An 18235-nucleotide genomic window follows, 5' to 3' on the forward strand; every position below is an offset into this window, starting at 1 on the left:
GCAACTCTATAATTTGTCCATTAAGGACAAAGAGAAACTCCTGGACTTTTCTGCATGATCACCTTTTTTATTTTTATCTACTTTTTTATGTTTATATTATTTTTACTTCTCTTTTTAATCTACAGAGCAAACTGGAAAAAGGATGTCCCTTTGGGGATAAATAAAGTTTAATCTAATCTAATCTACAAACAAGCAATATGACATTTTCCAGAATCTAGAAGCAGTGATGTGGATTTGACTGATGGGCATGCACTTTGCTGATGGCCTTGGGGTCTAATATTCTGACCCATGAGTCTGATGTTAACCGCTGCTTGTGACCTCTGCGGCTTTCAAAGGGTCAGCAGCAGGGGAAAAGAGGAAATAAACCACAAGAAGGCTGATATTTATCTGTAAGTAGAACATGACCGAAGGTGTGATTGAGAATCTTCACACATAACGCAGGGGCCAGCAAAGACTGTCTCTGGGGGCCAGGGTCTGTTGTGACCCCTGTGCTGAACAGCCAATGTCGAGACATGATATGCATTTGTGTAGCCTATATTCACAACATTGTCCATTTGTGCCCAGCTGAAAAAAATAGACTACATAGCCAGGGTTTTGCAGTTGGATATTACACATATTTCAAGTCCCAGAACCTCCTGACCAACACAGTTTAAACTGCGTTTCGCTTTAATGTGTCGCGTGGATGTAGGGCCTATCTGAGAATTTTCATATTGCATCAATGGATGGATTGAGAACAAAGCAAGTGTAGGTCTACTTCACATTCAGATGGGTGAATATGATCTCGTCAAGATGTTCTGAAGACACTTAAGTGGTTTTTTTGTCTTCATATAGCCTATGGTAGCCCATTAAGAAGGTTTAAAAAAGGTTTTGTACAAAGTAGCCTAGGCCCTACATGAATTAAACGTAGGTTATGTGATATAATAAACTATATGCCTATTAAAACATTTTTTTTTCATATAAGACTATAGACTAGTAGGGCATAATACTGTAATAAGCAATGTAAGACCATGATTCTGTTGGGCGCTCTTGAAGCAGCCGCAAAAAAGCTTCAAAGAAGAGAAGGCATGATGCACAGAATTTAAAAACTCAAAACACTGTCGGCAGATGGCGCCATTGGGTGTTTTATTTCTCACACTAAATTAAATGGGAAGTCTCGTGATGTCATTTCCTGACAGTGTTGTGAAGCTTCTGTCACAAGAGAGAGCAACACCAACAATGTAACGTTATCTGTATTCTTCAAGGCCTGTTCATTTGGTATTGAGGGGGTAATCTGGTGTTAAGAAGGCTATTTCTAAGGTAGTTAAAATGACGTCTCTATTCTCCTGTTGTATGGGATGGTGTGGCGATTCTAGCTCTGGCCACGTAACCCTCAAGGAGATGCCAACAGTCCAGTTGGACACACATCATATGGGTAAGCTAATTATTTCTTTGCTTCATGGAAAGGCACGAATATAGGTATATAGCCCAACCGTTTTTATTTTCTGGCACATCTGACAAAGATGTATGTCCATTGTTGACCCGTTCACAAACCAACGAAGCCGTGAAGTTTGTCTGTGTGGTCAGCCCCAGCCATTTTTGATGAATTGCTCGGCTAGCTGTGCAGTGTTAAATTACAGAACCAACAACTACAGAGACTGCTTACAATCAAATCAAACTCTCTTGGATGTTCCAGGCACAGATGTTGTCATCGTGAAGAGTGGGAGGAGGATATGTGGCACTGGTGGTTGTCTTGCCAACGCGCCTCTCCATCAAAACAAGAGTTACTTCGAGTTAAAAATTCAGTCCTCAGGTAAGTCAATACCGTGACGCACGCTGCCGAGCCAACTCAACACGTCTTTAAAATCAATATTATACTCCATGTCAGTGCTTACTGTCTTAAGTCTTTAAATACTTGTCCCCTACACAGAGATGTAGGCTACCTGGCCTACTTGATGGGCAAACCTCTCCACGGATATATTCCAAACATAAAATTCTAGTTTGAGGTCTGACTTCAGTGTCTTAAGTCATTTTCCCATGGAGTAATCAGATTCCTAAGTATTTTGGTCATTGTCCACATCTCTCAATGGAACAAGCCCCTCTCTATCAGCTTTACTCAAAAACACATTCCTGAATGTGAACATGACTTGTGGAACATGACTTGCAGGAGAGTGCTGGAGCTTTCTCCCCTCCTTTTTAAGACCAAGCAGATTCCGTTGTGATGGGGCATATAGATGAGTGGTTGCAAACACACCTATTATGCCCTTCATGTATCTTCGCTGTTGTTGTTTGTGGCGTTCCTCCAACATCAAACTGCCTGGTCATGCGCTATGCACACACAAAGCAACCCCTGTCCAAGCTGCTCTCTGTCATTACCTCCAAGGCTGGAACAAATACACCAGCTGTTACAAGAGTAGGGCCACCTACTTCACCCTTCACAACAAACTCTAAATACAACTTGTCCATGCTACCATTGGAAGAGGAAAACAAGGCATTGTCCCTGATTTTCATTTCTGATGTGTGGTCATTAGTGTTGCACCGATAAGTTACCATTTTTTGGCTCCGATACCGACACCCGATACCTGGCTGTGCAGTATCGGACCATACCGGTACCACCCTATTTTAAATGTATATATATGAAAGGTTGCAGTACTTGGATGTAAAAGCATTGCATGGCTTTGTCAGGCTGCTGCCTACCTTTGTGAAACAGCAAAAAGACTAATACAAAGTGAATTGTTAAATACCTCTATGAAATAACTAATTTCAAGGCTGTTTAAGAGTCATACAAGCACCTGTAAATGATATTGGTGCCCTATTTGTTGGTACTCGCCGATACCGATACCACCATTTTAGTGCCGATCCACCGATACTGGTGGATACTACACGAGTGGTCATCTTACTATGGTTTGCATGCTTCATGAGGATAAAGTGAAGATCGAAGGTCCGCACACTGTTTCTGCTCCCGGTTTATTAAACAAGTGTACTTTGTTGTCAAAAATCTATGTAACAAGGGTTATCACAGAAGATTGAAATTGCGTTTGACCAGTCTCCAATGCACAGTTAAACTAAACATGAAATGTAAACATTGCCATTTGCCAATAAGACAATGACTGCAAGCTGTTGTGTAATTGCAGGTGTGTGGGGAGTTGGAGTGGCGACTCAGAAGGCCAACCTTAACCAGGTGCCCATGGGGAGGGATGCCCACGGGCTGGTGCTCCGACACGACGGCACACTCTTCCACAACAACGAGGAGAAGAACCGGCTGCCTGCCAACAGCCTGCCACAGGAGGGAGATATCGTGGTGAGTACATGAACAGGAAGGGGATATGGTGGTGAGTACAGGTGTGTTCCAATGTGTGACCTTGCGTCCTCCACTTGTGTTTGTGGCCTCATACCAGAAAGTAATATGTTGTGATGACATCACTAACAATGGCATTATATTTCAATATCTCACAAAAGCTCAATTGTAAAGTCATTTTCTCATTTGCAAACTGGATGGTGAATGAAGAATTGTCCCCCAAAAATTGTTTTCTCCACGGATGCGGGGCATCTACGTGAGGCCACAAGCACACAAGTGGAGAACGCAAGGTTGCATATTGGAATGCACACTACATGAAGATGAACAACAGGAAGGGGATATAGTGGTGAATACATGAACATGAAAAAAACAGAAGGGAGTCATACTGCCCTACAAAGGCAGTGCTGTAACTACATATTTTGTCAAAACTGTGTGTGTCAAAACTTGTGACCGAGGCTTATGGTCCAAATGTGTCCCTTTTTAGAGATGTCACTATGTCAAATTGGCAGCAAATACAATATCCAACCTACAGTGAGGAGAATAAGTATTTGATCCCTTGCTGATTTTGTTGGTTTGCCCACTAATAAAGACATGACCAGTCTTTCATGTTAATGATAATATGTTTTATAATATGATGAGACAGAATATCAAAAAGAAAATCCAGAAATTAACTCTAAAGAATATATATTAATTGATTTATATTTCATTGAGGGAAATAAGTATTTGATCCCCTGCCAACCATTAAGAGTTCTGATCCCGCAGATCAAATGGCACTTCCAATCAACTTGTTATCTGAATTGAACACACCTGTTAATAGTAACCTGCACAAAAGACACATTGAATCTGCAGAATCAGTCCATAGAATCAATCAGTCAATCAATCAAACTAAACTCGCCAACATGGGACAGACCAAAAAGCTGTCAAAGGATGTCAGGGACAAGATTTTAGAACTCAACAAGGCTGAAATGGGCTCCTAGATATTAAGGAGCAAGCTGTTGGTGCATTTCTTCCCAATTTTAGGACATAAAAAATGATCATCAATCATCAATCTTTGGCCTGTCTGTGGTTCCATACAAGATTTGACCTTGTGGGAATGTAATAACCAGAAAGAAAGAGATAAAGCACCTTAAAACTGTATGGGAGGAGCTAGGAAATGATCTCAAGGCAGCTGGGACCTCAATCACTAAGAAAACTATTGGAAACACTTAATACCACAACGGATTAAAACCCTGCAGTGCATGTATGGTACCCCTGCTTCAGAAGGAACCTGTTCAGGCTCACCTGAAGTTTGCCAATGAACATCAAACTGGATTAGGATATGATAGGGAGGTGCTGGAATCAGATAACACCAAAATCAAACTGTTTGGCATTAACACAACTCGATCTGTTTGGAGGAAGAGAAATGCTGCCTATGATCCCAAGAACAACACCTTCTCCAACATCATACATGAAAGTGGTAACATTATGTTTTGAGGTTGTTTGTCTGGCCAAGACACAGGACAACTTCACATCGTCAAGGAATGGATGAAGGGAGACATGTAAACGTTGCATGCCAACCTCTTTCCCACCACCACTAGACTGAAGGTGGGTCATGGATTGGCCTCCCAATATGATAATAATCCATAACATACAGCCCAAGCAACGAAAGAGTAGCTCAAGCAGAAGCTCATTAAGGTCATGAAGTGGCCTAGACAGTTTCCAAACAGTAACCCTATAATAATCCTGTGAAGGGGACAAAAGATCCCATTTGCCAAGCTACAGTCATACAACTTAAATGATTTAGAGATGATCTGCAAAGAAAAGTGGACAAAAATCATTTCTAATATATCCACAAACATTGTCATTAACTGAAAGAAACATCTGACCTCTGAATGAAAAAACAAGGGCTTTGCCACCAAGCATTTTGTCTTCTTTGACTAGAGGGGTCAAATACTTATTTTCCTCAATGGAATACAAATCAATTAAAATCAATCTGGATTTTCTTTTTGATATTCTGTCTCTCCATATTAGAATACATTTTATCATTAATATTATAGAATGATCATGTCTTTATTAGTGGGCAAGCCAACAAAATCAGCAATGGATCAAATACTTATCGTCCTCACTGTAATAGCAATATTTTCAAGGCATTTTTCTCAGTTTCAGTGTTGGTTTATTTACTGCCCTTTGCCTTTGTAGGGCAGTATACTGTAGTGCTGAGTAGGGCTGGGTATCACAGCCATGTTCCTGTATCAATTCGATTTCGATTCTTAGGGCTTTGAATCGATTAATCACGATTCGATTCGATTCGATTCATTCCGAATCAATCTAATCGTTCCCTTTTTGGTGCCAGGATTTCCCCCAAAAGATGCTGTTGCCTAGTTTTATATACAAATGTCAAAGGGCTGTGGCTTGACAGTGTTAACAGATTGCTAATTTGTAATAAGTAGGCCTAGGGCTTATTGACTAAGACCTACTGGGTATTTTCCATAGATCTAAATTAAACAAAAAGAAAAATAACCAAAAAAATCGATTTTGTGCCCTGTGAATCGATTATGTGAATTTTAGATTATATTGATCGATTATCGATTGAATCGATTATTTTACCCAGCCCTAGTGCTGAGTGCATGGACATGGGTGATTCCAAGTGTTCCAAGTTCATGTACAGCATGTGTATGATGCCATCCCTTTTGAAGCCTCATACAAATGTAGTAATGATGGTGGACTGTACAGGATGACCTCGGTTACCCTGGTGCTGTGAACCGGATGGGAACGAGGTTTAGGAGAGTGACTGTAATGGATCCAACTAGCATAGTTTGGCGGTAGAATGTTAGTAAACCTGCAATACAATAGCGGCACAGCTATCGGCTAAGGCCTTCATGTGTGGTTTTTGCACCTGTGCTACGATGCCAGAGCGTTGGTAGGAGGTCACAAGTTCGAGCCCCGTGTGGCGAAGTAGCGCAGACGATTAAGGTCACAAGTGCAGAAACATGGGTGTTGTATTCCAGGGTAGGGGTAGGGCTACACGATTTTGGAAAAATGGTCACGATTATTTGGGTCAAAATTGATTAATCATGATTGTTCAAAACAATAAACAACTTTTTGCCTCCTACATAGGAAGGCCATAGGGACGTTCTGATACACCCCTGCTTCTGGCTCAGTATGGCCGGCGAAAGTCATCTTGATTGGCCTTAGATGTTGTTCTAACTTGGCTCTCACCAGATGAATGTACTGTAGTCTTGCAGCTGTGTGGAAACATACTTTAGATCTGGCGAGAGCCAGGTTACAGGTTTTCATGATTACAGATCACAATTGATGAATTGCTCAGCAATGTACCAGCCCTGAGATTTGTATGCTGTGGTTCCATTGATGTTAATCACAACACTCAAATATATACATGGGTCAGTTACATGTTTTGGGCTAAGACGTCTGGTAGTAAGTACCACACCACAGCTAATGCCCATAGACAAATAAGTAATTGGTAAGTAATGTACTGCAATGAATATGCTTCTTAGATAATCCACGAAAGAACAAAAACAAAATCATTTGATCCATACAATAGTGCCATTAGCTGTGGTTGCACCACCCTCCCTGATGTGTGCTACTAGTAAAACATCATTGACCCACATATAGTGTATGACCAACTTGTGACGTGCAACAGTGCTTGGTGCTGCACTTTGAAAAGTTGGCCACCACTACGCACAAGTTAGTAACGGGTGCCAACTAGCAGAGTTCAGCGGTAGCACGTAAGTAAACCTCCCTCCCGAGTCCCGAAGCCTCATACAGTTGCAGTAGCGCTGAGCTATCGGCCTAGACCTTTAGCTCAGTGGTATCGTAGTTCAGGTTCGAGTGTACTGTGCAGGAAGACCATGGTTACAATTACAGAACTGCCTTAGAGTTTGATTTGAAGTGTAGGAGTTTGATACATTGCCTTAGAGTTTGTTTCAAAGTACTTTAAGCTGTTAAACCCCAGTGTTATGAATTTGCTTTTACCAGAATAGCAATGACCAAGTCATTATGCATTACTTAAGGCCCTGTGTTACGCCACAGTAGTGTAGTACTATGGTAGTTAACTTTTCAATGACTATTATAGTGTTCTACTGGTGGAATGTCATGCATTATGGCTATGGGGCTACATAGAACGAAGAGTTAAGTTGGAAGTTGGCCAAAAAGTGTTGGTTCCAGTTCATGCACCAAGCGTTTAAAAAGTCCAGCTTCTGGTTTTCAATAAGTAGTGGGGAAAAGACAAAAACGTATGAACACATATACAAATTGTGTAAATGTAAAAGGTACAAAACTCTTCTGAACTTCTGGTTTTGAACATGATTATGTGACTGCAATGCTTGCTTACACATGATTTTGTCTGTTTCAGGGTATCACATATGATCATGTGGAAATGAACATCTATCTGAATGGCAAGAATATGAACTGCCCTGCCTCTGGAATACGAGGCACTGTCTACCCTGTTGTCTATGGTGAGTCAATCAATCACTCAAGCAATCAAGCAAACAAACAGACACAATTTCACTATGCCATGATCATGATGAGTGAAGACCACAAGCCACTACATGTGGACTATCCACATAGACCATTGTAGCTCAGTGTGAAATTCATAGGAAACGTAAATACATGTATTAACTGTACTATATGCTGTTACTAACCAGTTTATGAATGGTTATATTTTATGAGAGTATATATACACAGTATATGGGAGTCCTTACCGAGGCCCCACTTTGGGAGCCACTGCATTATTTGTGTGTGAATCCACTAGGGGGCAGACTCCAATTTAACATGGGTAGAAATGTGTTACGATGGAGACCGGTTACTTGGGATAAACTGTCAACCAAGTGATAAATGTCTACTATAGTAGGTTTGTAATTTACGATGAAAAAAGTCACAGGACCATATTTTTCTTTCTAATATTTAAACAAATGAGAGATGTAATGTGCTTAGTTGTACTGAATGTTGAACTACAGTGTATCACTGTGCTCATACTAATAGTAACTACTATCCCTTGTCTTCTCTTGTCTTCTTCAGTGGACGACAGTGCGATCCTTGACTGCCAGTTCAGTGACTTCTACCACACTACTCCGGCAGGCTTCCAGAAGATTCTGTTTGAGCAGCAGATTTTTTAAAGCATGAGTGTGAATCGCAGCGCTGTGTGTAATTCCAGTCCTGTCAAAATCAGATTTTGTTTTTTTTTCGTTCTTCATCTTGGCAGGGTTGCTGAGATGCCCGGATATAAAAGCCATGTGTTCCTCAGTCCACTCACACATTTATCACCCCAAGAACACTCCCTAGATACGTCTTATCTTTCTTCCTTCTTAACCTGGAGGTAAAACTGACAAGACACACCCTCCATATACTTGCTCTATAAAACATTGAGAAGACTTCTCTTTTGATCCAAAGATTAATTGGTTCTCGTTTGTTTGCTCTCAAACACACATAGCCTACTTGGCCTTTTCCTTCTTACTGTGCTCTCTCTCTCTCTCTCTCTCTCTCTCTCTCTCTCTCTCTCTCTCTCTCTCTCTCTCTCTCTCTCTCTCTCGCTCTTTCTCTCGCCCTATCTCTCGCCCTCTCTCTCATGAATGTCTATGGCGTGTGTTGTGTTGGGTGACAACATGATGTGGTCTAGTTGTTATGTTCATGATGCCTTCTGTGTGACCGCGCCGGCGGGATTAGCTGCTGATGTCACGAGCTGTCGCAACGCTGACCGCTGTTGCTGCACCGTGCCTCTAGGGGGTGCCATATCAACTGTCAAGGGACTGTCTGGAAATGTGGTCGAAACTGAAATTATTGACCCCTTTAGAAGTTACGTTGTCAATGCGCGCGCATTGTTGGCTCAAACAGACAGTGCAGACCCTAAAGAGAGAAGACCTAGTACCGCCTGAAGTGTGTACGGTTTAAAAAAAATAGAGATCCTTAAAGTACACTTGCTAAGTTATTACAAGAAGGAATTACCTTGAGGTATCAGAGGCATAGGAGATATTTTTGGTAGCAAGAAATTTAACGTACTGACTGGACTGAGGACACCATCAGGAATGCCCATGTCTGTGGCACCCACTTCATGTCTGACGTTATTGTGACTATCCATTTTCTTACTCCGGAAAAAAACATGTGGTTTATGGTCAATTCTGCTCCAACAATGCGCGTTCAGGCTGATTACGTCAGATCTGTGTACAAACAGTAAAGGGGTCTATTCAATATCATTCTTGCAAAACCTCTGACATAAATTATTTAAATATCATTCAATTTGATTTAGATGAGAATACTTTTGTTCACTCCAAGTGTATTTTGGCATTTTGTTTTCTTTGCAAAAGCAGTTTGATCAACCAATAGGCTACATGTTTTCATATGTTATGTGTAATTACTAAATGGAAGCCATGCAAGAACACAAAGGAATCATTTGTGGACTGTGTTCATTGATTACGGTGGTTATACAGTATTGTTTGCTTTTCTCATTTTAACTTCCAGTCTACACTTGTCAATCATACAATGATGCTGAAAAGAAACATTGTGTGATCTCCCATTTGTTTTACTGTATTTATCGATCATGTTTGGTATGTATAATTAACACTAAATATTTATGTTACTGTGTTACTATTAATGTGTGTTTGGCTTTAATAAACTATATCAAATGGAGAGGCAAGGTTACTGTGTGTTTTTTCCTTGCTGTGGTGAGAGTGTAATTACACAGCATGCCAGACTCCTTGTCCTGAAAATGAGGGGGAATGAAATGAGAATAGTTGGCTTTTGAATGGGTGGAATTATGGAGGGCAATATGTTTTTACTATAGTCAAATTAATACAACAAACAGCCTGGACTTTTCATTGAATGTTGTTGGGTTTATTACTGTATTAATGAATAGATGTCATTCACTGTAACCAAAGAAACGATACATTCACAACAATGCATTACATGTCATGTACTGTGACTACTGTCATCTTCTTGGAACGGTGTCCTTCGGCGCAACAGCACGTTGCATTTTTAGCGTATGATGTATCTGGATGGGTGGGTCCGTGGGGGATCATGCGCAAGTTTACGTAGACTGACGTAGGAACTCCTCCTTTCCCTTTGGTGCAAATTAGCGTCGTAGCTAACAGCAGCGTCGGGTATACAGTAGGGAAAGTATCCCGAAGTATCCTGCTTTATGGTATTTTATCTGTGCATAGGGAGATAAACTGAAAGTTGGTTTCACCGCCTGTAATAATGCTACGGGCTATGATTTAGTGCTAGATGTTCCAAGAGCTCTAACCAGTTAGCCAGGTCTTCCCCAGATTCAGCTCCATCGCTTGACTCCTCCTACTGGTTGCTTCTGCCCCACCACCACGCTCTGTCACGTTTGGTCGTCCACCACCTCTTGGCTGGCTTCACAGCAGAGCTTCTCCCTTCCCTCGCCGAAGCTCTGAGCGTCGGAATAGACACAGAACACAGCCATGGCAGAAAACGCCGGCTTGGAGAACCACCGCATTAAGAGCTTTAAAAACAAGGGGCGAGATGTCGAGGTAGGTGAATCCCGAATTTTGCTTGTGCCTGTGCGGTTCCGTGTTGTTTTGATGGGTGTACAGAGATGGGATTCTTGATTTGTAACAAGCGATAATCGGATGCTGTGTGACTAGCGTGCTACGTTATGAGAGCCTGATTCCGGAACACCCAACGCCACCCCCACCAACCGCCTGCCTGCCACCATCATGCGGAGCGGGTGCGGCCTACCTGGAGGCCTTCTCTAAGCGATGTGAAATACCCTCAGAATTAGTTACCTTTGTCAATAATCTGCTTTTTCAATGAAGCCCCTTAACAACCATCGGTCGTGGCATCTGTCTGAACCCCCAACAAAAGAAATAGGATGTGTTCCAAATTATCAGATGCAGTGTTTAACCCAAATCGTTCCATCTCTTGGACTGCTTGGCTAACCTAGTTAGCTAGCAAGCGTTAGTTATGGCATTTACAAGGCCGCTTGCCTGGTGAACTATATGATGTATGATACGGATGTCTGGGCCATTAGTAGCGGACAATTTGGCCAGGTTTGGAGAAGGGAATGTAATACGTCGATGTGCAATGAATGATGCCGTCTGCGACTTCAATGGTAGCGGCACATTTCTAATTGATGGCAGGCAGCTAACGCTTGTTAGCTAACTTGAATTACAATCATGTAGCATTAGCATGATGGGGCTAGCCAAATAACCTCCTTAACTCAAACATGTCGTAAAACCAGCACCATCCATGAACGCTGCGGATCGTGTATTAAATTGTGAAGTAGTATTCAATGGTCATTGAGACAGTAGTATTAAGTGATCGTGATTCCTGGACACGAATAGCCAAATACATCCAGGTTGAGATAATCTGGTTTGGGCTAACCAGCATTAAAATCTTCGTGTTGCTATGAAACGTTAGCGTAGCTAATGCCAACTCTCAAACCACTCAGCTATTTGACACTTGCATTGCTGAAAAGCCTTGGTTAGTCTAACAACTAGAAGGTGGCTATTGCTAGTTGAAATCAAACATTAATGCGGAGAGGCTAGTCTCACGAGGCTATCTGGAACTTAAGAAAGATACAGGTTATGGGATTTTGGGTTTTACAGACTGTTGTTCCTGTGAACATGCATCTTCAGTGGGTGAAACATCAAGCAATTGATAACGATATGACATTTTTTTTGAGTTAGTCATCGGCGAAATGATATTTATTCACTAGACTATTTTCGTCCGCAGCTTTGGTTAGCTTGCTACAAGATAACATTAGCCTACCAGCTAGGTCGTACAATGATGCATTTATTGTGACATACGATCACATGGCTATCTTGGGTTGGTTACCGCAATGACTACTGAGGATTTCCATAGGAGTTGGTGTTGACAAGACTGGCTACTGCTCCTAAGATCGTAAAACTTAACCCGCGAAATGTTCGCCAGGTATAACCCACTTTTCTTTAGCCTGTCAGGCTAGTGCTAACGTCATTGCAGGAGGGTTTTTTATGAGCTCAGATGGACCAGTTGGCTCATTGTTGACATTGTTTGTATGTCAGTTCCAAATACTCAATGTATTTGCACAACAACCACCTGACGAATCAGACTGTTTGCAGAGGATGATCATCAATCATTCCGAATATCAAAAGGAAATCCCTTTCACCACCAGCTAAAAGAGCTTCTGCCAATATTGGTGATGTTTTTTTTGGTGGCCCATTTTAGGTTTAAACTGGCATTACGCACAAGACATGTTCCCTCAGGGGTTGTTGTAGTAGCAGCCTATTTTTAGTCAGAGAAATTACAGGTGGATAAACAAACTGTTAATGATTGACGGGAGCCATTGCAGATCTTCCACACAGTGTTAAGTTTCTGTACGCTAGTTGGATTAAGCAGCCCTCAGGTTGTACTGTGTGTCAAGCTAGATGGAAGAAAGTGGAGGAACTTCATTCCCAAATGCACAGAGTGCTTCGTCTCTGTGGCCACAGCAGAGTTGCATAACGTGCAGTCTGTCCCCTCTCGCATGGAGGACTAAAGGGGCCTGATGGCAAAAAGGTCTGAAGTTTGTTTGGCGTGTGCGCTATATTGGGCAATGTTGATGAGTTAAGGGGCCCGGACCAGGCCGCTCTAGATTTCCATGCTGCTTGTTTTGGGGGCCGAGGGGCAGTGTGACTTGCACATGGCCTCGGGACGCTTACAGCATCAGACGGAGCCAGCAGCGACACAGCACAGTTATTCCAGGAATCTTAAAGGGGACAGACTCGGGTTTCTAGCCCAGCGAAAAGACCTCCAGGCCAGGGCTGGGTGGGGGGACACTCTGGACAAGTGGTTCTAAAACGGTGGGCCTTGAAGGTGTTTCAAGTGGTCCCTGAAATCAATTTCTAAAAATCTATATACAATGTATTGCTGTTGACTGTTTATTTGAGCTGTATTGTTAAATATTGGGCCAGTGGAGGGCCCTGAATATTTGTGAACATTTCAAGTGGGCCCCGATGTGTGAACTGTTGGGCACCCCTGCTCTAGACTCGTCAGCCAACTTGTGGAGCTACACCTTGAGGCTGTCAATCTATTGAGCGACTCTGAAGAAGGAAGGAAGCCCTAGTAGAGCATAGCACAATTGCTAAGAAGGTCTCCATGGGCAACATGGGTCTTGTCTTTTTCAGGCTATTACGCACCATTTAAACCAGTGTTTCTTCCCAACTGTCTTGCATACTCCCTAAGCCTTTTTGTCCTACAGTGAGTACTCCCTCACTCATGCTTTTGTATCTCTTCCTCAGTGTGACTATGCCCCATACGTTTTTTTACTTTACCCCCTGTAGTGTGCTCACTACAGTCAGCATTACAGCAGCTGCAGCAGTGTTGGCCTTAGCTGAATGAAGGCGATGTGATGGGAGTAGTAGAGGTATGAGGTTTTGATGACCCGGGGTGAAGAACGCCAGGGTGCAACAAGATCTCACTGTGCAGGGGATTGCCCCTCTAAACACGGATAGGTTGGGGAGGACCTGGTAGAGATGACTCTAACGGATGAGTTTAATACACCATGGTGCCTCTGAGGACAATATGGGAGTCTATAATGACATTATTTCACAAGACCCTGCCTTTCCAGACCAGTGGTAAGCGCTGTCGCTGAAAGACTGGTTTTACAACCTGACTGGGCATCTCATTCATGCTATTAAATTCCTTCCTTCATTGATCCCAAAGGAAATGATCTCTACTATGACATATGGCTAACATCTCTCAGATCCCCCTTTTTAATGTGATCTTGAATTAAATTTAGTTGATGATGATGCCCTGAAATTAGTTGTTGGCTCAACTTGAGTGCTGTGTTTCACAAGTCTCTCCGCTAATAAGTGCCTATGGTCAAATCTATACACAAGATTGACCACACACAAACCACACCCCTTCTTCATGATTAATATGTTTATAAACACTGTAGAACGCAAACACAGCCTTGTCACATTCCTCCACGGTGGCAGTCTCTGCTCGTCGCTTTAAGCCTCATAAGCTTTCCACGCCCAGGGCACCTGGTAGCCTGGGAAGTCCCATGCTGCTTTGCACAGTCGTTGCGATCTGAAGGAGACCCTGGATTCTACACCAAAAAGTGAGGTCCTCCTGAGCCTACTAGGCTGAAAATCAGAGAGTAGGCAGGGGTGGAAAGGCGATGAGTCTTACTACTTGACAAACGGAATCTTGCTGTTTGTTTGAATACATACAACTAGCATGATTGGCTATGACAACACATGATAAATTCGTATCGTTCAATTTATGGCCATAGGCAATCATGAACCACACCTCTCCTAGCCTCTCCACCTCTCCTAGACTAGCCTCCAGACTACCTCACCAGGCAACAGGCGTGGGGGCTCACCTATGCTCTCAGAGAGCACCAGGAAGCATCACTAGCCCCAGAGAATGGGCTGTATTTCTTTTTAAATGGTTTGAATATGAGTTTGATTCTCTGGTTTTAACCTTGTTTTAATTAGAAGATATCTTGGGTGCTGCTTTGGTGATGCTGCTCAGTCTTGTCTGTGTTTCAAGCCCCGAACCCCCCCACCCCTCCCCCCCCTGATCATTACGCAGCGTCTCCCCCAGCTCAAATCCCCAGCCCACCCCACCATCGCCTCTATCCCTTTTTACACGCACACACTCAGATATGCACATGCAGCCCCCGCCCCTCGTTACAGTGACTCTCAAACCTTTTACCAAGCTCAGTCCCACCCCTTCGCTCGGCATAGCCGTGCATGCGTGCTTGCGGAGGACAGAGGTCCCCACACCCCTCCGCCACCCCACCGCTCAGCATAGCCCTGTGTGTGTGGAGGAGCGAGAGATCCCCTCCTCCCACCGACCCAGTAGCTGTGCCCCTTTTCCAAGTACACCCACACCCTCTGTCCACCTCGACCCGTCGCAGTAGGCGATATTTCTCCCTTTTCCCCTCTGGTTGCGTAAAGGCCGCTTGCAGAGAGCGCTACTGCTGAAACGCGAGCCCTAACGCTCCATCACAAGATCTAATACGATCCAGCAGCCAGCCATCAGCCCAACACCCCTAACATTGCAGACACTGCTACCACTAACCCTCACACTGGAGACACCCCACTAACCCCCACGCTGAAGACCACTCCACACCACCCCTTACCATGACACTGCAGTCACAGACTCCTGTGGAACACACTGGATGAAGCAGGGCCTGTCTCTGTGTGACGTGTTTCTGTCTCTGTGTCTGCCTCTCTGTGCTTCTTTCCATGCACCTGCCTGTCCCAGTATATGTGTGTGACACAGCTTCTGTCTGCACGGGGTTTGTGTATAGTCCTCCGGGTTCCCTGAGAAGACGAGATCGATGTAACCACATTACTCTGTTTTTCCTGATAGAAGGGGATCCCCAGACACATAGACAAACGTGCGCATGCGCGCACACACACACACACACACACAGGTTTACACTCCCTTCTGCAGTGCACGTCTTCTACCAGTTATGTAACGCCTCACCTAAATACACACAGCAATATTCACTGCTCAGCAACTGGTGAGTGTGCTGTGTAATGCTGCATGAAGTCTAGATGACAACACGATTACAACATGAGCTAGCGTGTGTGCAGCCCTGTGGTTTTGAGTGACAGCTGGGCCGTTTTGGTTGCCTTGGTGATGGCCGATTGGTGGCTTTTTTCCCCAGTCCAGTCCAGGCACCTCCCTGAGTAATGGACATTTGGTCCCGCTGGCTCTCGGTTCCATGTTCCAAAGTGGAGCTGGAATGGAATGGAATGGGAGAGGATGCATCGTCACGAGGGATTGGAAGTTTTGGCAAGCACACTATTCGAAAATTGATGGCTACTATTCAAATACCGTATATTACCAAATAGTAGCCCGGGCGTTTATTTCACAAAATCGATTTGGAGACCGGGCGTTTAAAAGAAGCAGGCGGTTATTTGCACAAGGCTCTTATTTATTTTTGCACCAGCCTGCACCAGGCCATTATTTGGTTACAATGGTTACTGTCCAGTATTTTTGGTACAAAAATTTTTTAATGTAAAAGCTATTGTAAACATATCAATATTGTATCAATAAACAAGAAATCAACATGAGGTAGGCTATCAAAAGACAGGAGATCAACAAGGCCTCAACATGGCAGTAGTGCAACAATTGTCAAATAGAATAGCAATACTAAAAATAAATACACTTTTTAAATAAAGCAGCAAATAAAATTATGGTACCAAGTTTTTTTCAAATTATCCAAATAACAGCCGGTGGGCGGCTATTTGGACATAGGCGGTTATTCGGAAGAGGCGGTTAATTCACAAAATGGGGTCAGACCCTGGGCGGCTATTAGGACATGGGCGGTTATTTGCCCAAGGGCGTTTATTTGGTAATATACGGTAGTTCTCGAATATTATTCTCCATGGCTGTAAACTGTGTGTGGGAGGGGGGCTTTCTGACGGACCTTTCGTGTTCAAATGAAAGACAATCCATTGGTATTTGCTGAGTGAATTGAAATTGTTATTTCAATAGAATTGAATAGAAATTTAATGAAAAACTGCTCTAATCTTCATTGTCACTTATCACAGTAAGGGAGACCCATACAGAATGTTTACATGGGGTCTGCATTTTTTTAGGTGTGTGGGTTTGGAGACTTGCATTTTAAATTTTCGTACTCAAAAGGACTATTTTAAATTCGAACATAGACCGAATATTCAATCAAGTTCCATCCCTAATCATCACATTGGTTGAAATTGGAACAGACTTCCTTCAATTTCTAAATCTGTGTACACACTCCTCTGTGTGTTTTTGACATTTCTGCACCATGTTGGTTGGAAATTAGTCTGTCTGTCTTGAGTGCACACACACGAATTTCAAATGTAGTCCACCTGTCTGTGTTTTTAGTGTTGATATGTTTGCTCTTTTTAGCTTTTCTGATTCTAGTTCTGTATTTGCTGTTTTCATGTTGTGATTAATCCTCTTTTTTTCCTCCCCTTTCCAGACAATGCGAAGACACCGTAATGAAGTGACAGTAGAATTGCGAAAGGTACGTAATGACGTATGAGGAGTGTTGATGTGAGTGTGTCCGATACCTTACCTTAACTACTGTGTGTGTGCCCGTGTGCGTGCTAGTGTGAGTTACTCCTTGAGATGCCAGACATGTGGTTCACTAGTTTCCTTTGCAGTGCAGCACGTGGCGTGTCTGGTGTTTTTTTTTAATCCTTTATTCAGATTTCATTGTAATTGCAATGATACAATTTATATCTATTAATAGAATTAAATGGCCTTACTGTTGTGTTCATTATGATCAGGGCTCTAAATTAAAAATTTTCATCACCAGCCAAAATGGCTAGTATATGTTCATCTTACTAGCCAAAACACACTTACTAATGGGTCAAACTGGCTACTAAGTTTTCTTTTCTACCAGCCAAACTGAAAATTCACCAGCATTTGGCCGGTTGGCTGGTGTTAATTTAGAGCCCTGATTATGATTATGAATAGCCTTCAACAAGTCTTGCGATGACTCATTGCCTCTTAGCCTGGTCTAAACCATACATTCATTCCAATTCTGTACAGAGGGCATAATTGAGTGCCAATTTCAGACCGCAGAGGTAAACTCTGTTCATGTTTGCAGCTATTAGATCTAACTTTATCCAGTCACAGATATTTGGTCATAACTTGAGTGTTGTGTTTCCCCTGTCCTATACCCCGTTCGCTGTTTGGTTGATTGCCAGATACAGTTTTCGACAAGCCTTGTGTGGTGCCTCATTTGGTTGTCATTTTGTTCAGTGCACTGCATCCTTAACGGTGTGGCTTAATAGCTTTGCACAAATGAATTCACTTCAGGTCAGCCAACCAAATAATTTCAGGATATCACAGTCTGACCTGATCAATTTGTTTATCCTTCTTCTCTGTGACTGCTCTAGCCTTTGTTTGCCTAGTAACTCCCACATGACTCAACCACAGAGATGCTTTGGAAATGGAAGTGTTTGACTACTTACTGTAGTACAATAGCCATGTTTAAATAATGTCTTTTTAATATTTTTGCACAAGAAGAGT

At 42.8% G+C, this 18235-nt stretch overlaps 2 protein-coding genes across 2 annotated transcripts in view; both read left to right on the forward strand.

Moving 5' to 3' along the window:
- Positions 1–1138: 1138 nt before the first annotated feature.
- spryd7a (SPRY domain containing 7a) lies at positions 1139–9895 on the forward strand. Its single transcript, XM_063211587.1, has 5 exons — positions 1139–1411; positions 1673–1789; positions 3111–3277; positions 7626–7728; positions 8291–9895. The coding sequence occupies exons 1-5, from the start codon at positions 1306–1308 to the stop codon at positions 8386–8388; spliced, it is 591 nt and encodes a 196-aa protein (XP_063067657.1). The 5' UTR covers positions 1139–1305; the 3' UTR covers positions 8389–9895.
- Positions 9896–10097: 202 nt separating this feature from the next.
- The window catches only part of kpna3 (karyopherin alpha 3 (importin alpha 4)), a 33445-nt gene continuing 25307 nt past the window's right edge, over positions 10098–18235 (forward strand). Inside the window, exons 1-2 of the mRNA XM_063211588.1 lie at positions 10098–10758; positions 17178–17222. Coding sequence (XP_063067658.1) covers positions 10690–10758; positions 17178–17222 — 114 coding nt within the window. The 5' untranslated portion in view covers positions 10098–10689. The remainder of the gene's footprint in view (positions 10759–17177; positions 17223–18235) is intronic.

Source organism: Engraulis encrasicolus, chromosome 12, assembly GCF_034702125.1.
Source record: "Engraulis encrasicolus isolate BLACKSEA-1 chromosome 12, IST_EnEncr_1.0, whole genome shotgun sequence".
NCBI lineage: Eukaryota > Metazoa > Chordata > Actinopteri > Clupeiformes > Engraulidae > Engraulis > Engraulis encrasicolus.

What these genes read in the sequence shown, in the direction of transcription:
- spryd7a (XM_063211587.1), top strand. Translation starts at nt 1,306, where the DNA reads ATGACGTCTCTATTCTCCTGTTGTATGGGATGGTGTGGCGATTCTAGC. An exon ending in GTTAAAAATTCAGTCCTCAG is followed by an intron (nt 1,790 to 3,110) that starts GTAAGTCAATAC and finishes GTGTAATTGCAG; the next exon opens with GTGTGTGGGGAGTTGGAGTG. An exon ending in TGTCTACCCTGTTGTCTATG is followed by an intron (nt 7,729 to 8,290) that starts GTGAGTCAATCA and finishes TGTCTTCTTCAG; the next exon opens with TGGACGACAGTGCGATCCTT.